At 54.9% G+C, this 4,459-nt stretch overlaps 1 protein-coding gene across 1 annotated transcript; it reads left to right on the forward strand.

The window, feature by feature from the left end:
- The first annotated feature begins 569 nt into the window (after nt 1–569).
- On the forward strand, nt 570–2,807 carry LOC106037508 (mucin-19-like). The gene is made up of 3 exons (XM_013183433.3): nt 570–582; nt 695–1,016; nt 1,495–2,807. Exons 1-3 carry the CDS (start codon nt 570–572, stop codon nt 2,438–2,440), a joined length of 1,281 nt encoding a protein of 426 aa, XP_013038887.3. The 3' UTR covers nt 2,441–2,807.
- Nucleotides 2,808–4,459: the final 1,652 nt, after the last annotated feature.

Here is a 4,459-nt window from a genome sequence, read left to right on the forward strand (position 1 = left end):
ATCCTTGGAGAGCTTGAGAATATCCCCCTGACAGGGTCCTGGGCAACCTGCTCCAGGAGGCCCTGCTTGAGGAACGGGCTGGACTACACGATCCCCGGGGGCCCCTTCCAAGCTCAGCCACTCTGTGACTCTGTGAGCCAGAAATCAGGAGACATTTTTGGACTGTGAAGTTGACTTAGGACTGGAACAGGTTGTCCAGGGAGGTGGTAGAGTCTCCATCCCTGGGGATATTCAAACGTCACTGGGACATGGTCGTGGGCTGCCTGCTGGAGGGGAGCCTGCTGGAGTGTGGACGTTTTCCAAGACGACCTCCAGAGGTCCCTTCCACTCTCAGCCATTCTGTCCTTTCAAGGGGTTTCCCTCTGCTTTTCCCAGCACTGAGTTCTTCTCCTCTGACAGCCCTCGGAAGGGCCTCTGAATCTGGGCACTGATGGGACTGAGGAGGTCAGCAGGGCTCCCTTGCCTGCATTGCTCCCCTGCCCGGTGCGTGCTGGGCCTTTGTGCTCAGCGGGCACTGGTCTCTCACCACAGGACCCAACAGGCCTGAAGCTGAGAGAGTTGCCGAGAGGATGGCAATGTCCTGTGAGGCAGGCTTTCCCTCTTTGGGGCGTTTGCCTTCCTTGCTGGGCAGCTTCAGCGGGCAGCCGCGGAGACCCTTGTGATGTCACCAGCGCTGACTGTGACTGCGTGTGAGCTCTGTATATAGCAGGGGCCGCAGGCTCTGTCCTCACTCACTTCGTCCAGGGCTCGTGCAGGCACACACGCAAGTTGTGCAGGCTCGAGCAGGACTGTGGGCGTGCTGGCCAATTGTTGGCTTTGCGAAGAGCGTCAGCTGCAGACGTTGAGCCAAGGCAGCCCTCTGCCAGTGCTGCTGTCCCTGCTGCCTGGCTGTGGCGTGCTGAGGGTCCCACAGAGTGGCTGTCCCGTGGCTGTGGGCACGAGGAGCGTGCTGGGGCTGTGAGCAGTGCTGAAGGCTCCCAGTGCGTTGCTGTGCCTTTCCTGACCACCTCCTTCAGGTACCCTGGGCTAAGTCCAGCTTTGTTTGGGATGGAGCCTTGGGACTCCGAGGTCCTGGGCGTGCCAGCTCTTCCCCCAGCGCTTGCTGACAGGATGCCAGAGCCCACCTTGGGCTTGAGCACTGGGCAAGTGAGGAGGACATCAGGGCTTCCCTTCCTGCTCTTCCTCCTCTTCTGCCTCACACATCCAACAGGGTGCAGATGCACATCCCATCCTGCCCCACCCACTTGTGCCTGCCCTGCCCCAGCTCCTGCCAAGCCCTAGCTGGAGCCTCTCAACCACGAGCCGCACGTGCTCCCCCTGCCCAGGGCCCTTTGCCCAAGGCTGCACCAAAGGCTGCCATCGCTGCTTCTCAGCCCACCAGGAGCCCCCTGGGAAGCCCTTGCCACCCCTCTCCCACCGCGTTCTCGGGCTCTCCTTGCTTTCCCACTGGTAGCGCAAGGAACACGCGGCCACTCGGCACGGCTCTCTTGGCAGGACACGGCGTCGGGTGCTGAGGAACGCCTGGAGGAGAGCAGCCCTGCTGCGAGGGGCAGCAGCAGCCAGCTGCAGCAGGACGTGCCAGCTGAGGCAGCGGCAGACCGCCTGTGCCCCATCTGCCTCGACGCCATCACAGAGGCAGCCTACGTGGCCCGGTGCTTCCACCGCTTCTGCTCCACCTGCATCCGGCGCTGGTGCAGACAGAACAACACCTGCCCACTCTGCAGGCAGCCAATTGAGCGCGTGGTGCGCAGGGTGCCAGAAGACCGTGAGGAGCGCAGGCTCGGCTCGTCTGCCCGCCGCAGGAGGAACGGAGGCGGAGAAAGGGTGCGCAGCAGATCCCCGCAGCAGCGCAACATCTCGCGCGGACGGCCCACCAGCCACGGCCCCTCAGCTGGCAGGAGAGGACCTGTGGGGCCCAACCCAGCATCCAGGGGCGGCGCAGCTGCGGGGCCTGCAAATGGCACCTCCCAGCAGGCTCGTGCGCGCAGGGCTCCTCGGGGGCGGACCCCACGGCGTGCAGGGGGGCGCCGGGCCTGGCCTGTTGCTCCAGTCTTCTTCCACCTCAGAATGGAAGCACCAGGAATCGTGCACATCGAGCTTTTCTACATCCAATAAATGCCCTTATACTTTTCTGTGGTTTTCTTTTTTACTTTTCTTTTGTTCTTGCAGTTGTTTTCAAAACCAAAGAGCTACCTCCTCTAAGGAAGACTTCCCAACTTTGTCTCCAGAGTGGAGGAAAGCCAGAGGGGAGCGTTTGGTGGTGCATACGATGATTGCATTTAATGCATCTGCCAACACAGAAGGCATGTCCGCCGTCCTCTTCCAGTCTCCCGCTTCCCAGCACGAGCCCATGGCTGTCCAAGCCCTTTGGCCAGCACGCAGCCTGCAGGTGCCGAGGAACTGCATCTCGTGCAGCTGCCAGGAATGCAGGCCATGCTGACAGCCCCATCCCCGCGGCGCACCCCAGCCTGAGCGGTACTTGAAGAGGTACTTCAACGCTGGTGAAGACAGGAGACAGGAGTATTAGGGCAGAGCATTTCTCCGTCTATTGGGGGACACTACCAGAGCCTGAGGAGGGATAAAGTTTCTGGCAGATACTTCCCCCTCTTTCTGCCATGAAGTTAATTTATTATTATTACTGAGGGCCTTTCTGTTTAATTAAACAGCAGGTATATACAGAGACATGATTCCTCCTGAGCTGGCCTGCCCTGTAGCAGCCGGGCGTAGAGCGAGAGCAGGGTAGCGGCTGTAGGCCCTGACACCACCAGGACATGCTCTGTGAGGCAAAACCAGCGTGAAAGCAGTAGCTGGAAGGAGTGCCAGCACATCACCTGCTCTGAACCCTAAGATAATTTAAATTGAGAAATCTGGTTAATTTTCTGGGGAAACTGCCCGCATTCCAGAATATGATATTATTAAAAGAATATGCTCGTAGAAGCCTTGTGAGGGCACTGAATCAAGAAGGCGCAGTTGTGCAGAGGGACTGTACTTTTAGAAAACGATTCCTGCGTTGAAGATGAGTGCTATTGGGATGACCCAACAATGACCATCTGGGGCAAGCTCTGACACATCTCTCGTGACACAGCTGTCCTACTGAACAAGTGAGTCCACGGGGGCCCAGGAGCTCTGCTGTGGTTAATGCCACCACCCCTGCGCACCTGGGCAGACCAGCGGCAAACAGTGTGCCTGTCACTTCAAAATCCCAGCTATTAAACCTCTCGCTTCCAAGCCATGGTGCCACATGAAACCTGCCTGTAGGACAGACTCCCGAACTGTGCACAAAACCCACCTGCAGGGACAGGCTGGGCATCAACAGCAGTGCAGTGCTGGAACATCACTGTCACCAGCATAGGCATGCTCCAGGTGCCCAGGTCTTGCTCCAGCATGATCCTAGGAGGTACTGGGGGACACTCACTGGTCTGGGTACCCAGCAGTTATTGCTCTGACCTGAAATCAGGGTGAAACTGAGAGACGGGGGTGAGTTTCATTGAGTTTGCTGAGCTGTAGCGCCCCACCAGCTTTCAACATGAGCTTCTCCCCAGCACATTCACAAGTCCCAGCTGACACATACCTGCGAAAGCTTCTTTATACCTCAGGGAGTAACCTGGAAGGTGTTAATTTTGTGTCACTTCAGTAAAATTGCACCTCAACCATGGAAGGTAGGCATGAGAGGATGGTATCTCAGTTTGGTCTGTGAAACAGTCAAGTTTTTGCAAACAAGTTCTGGTTGTTGTCACAAGAAGATGCTTCATATGGGGCAGCTCCAAAAGCCTGGGTGCTATTGCTGAAGTATGTCTGAAAGGCTGGCTAATAGAATTTGAACAAGCTGCTGCTAAAGCAGCTGGGTCTGGTGGCTGACCCTTGCTGAAAGGCAATGCAGGCAAGCGAGGTGCCTGAAATAGATGCAGCAAGATCTTCCTGAAAAAATATGTATTTGTATGTAAAAAGCAGTATGAACAGTGATATTTATGATGCATAAGCACGTTTGACTACTCAGAAAAAAAGGAAGGATCAATATTTAGGAAGAATACACATACAGTATTCAAAGTATTAAAAGCATAGTGCAAATACAGAAAAACTCCAAGTCTTCATGCCTGCATGGGGTTAAGGGTGGCTACACTAGAAAATAGAAAAGCCCAGTAAAAATAATAGATACAAGGATCTGTGCAGGGAATCAAAATGCTAAAGAAAAAAGGAAAAAAAGTCACTTCTTCTGCTTTATTTAACTTTCAGTCTGAAACCCAAGGGTTTGCAGAGATACATCCATAATTCACAACTCACGAGGATTGTTCAGGGAAGTTTTTATCTGCTCCTTGAGCAGGAAACATGATGCTAGTACAGGGTTACAAATAAGCCTATCAGGTTGCTTCCTGACTTCCAGTCTGCCTTACATGAACACAATTTTTCCAAGCTCTCCAAAGAATATTGGTTATTTTGAGAGATTTTGTTCTTCATTCTG

Source organism: Anser cygnoides, chromosome 2 (assembly GCF_040182565.1).
Source record: "Anser cygnoides isolate HZ-2024a breed goose chromosome 2, Taihu_goose_T2T_genome, whole genome shotgun sequence".
Classification (NCBI taxonomy): domain Eukaryota; kingdom Metazoa; phylum Chordata; class Aves; order Anseriformes; family Anatidae; genus Anser; species Anser cygnoides.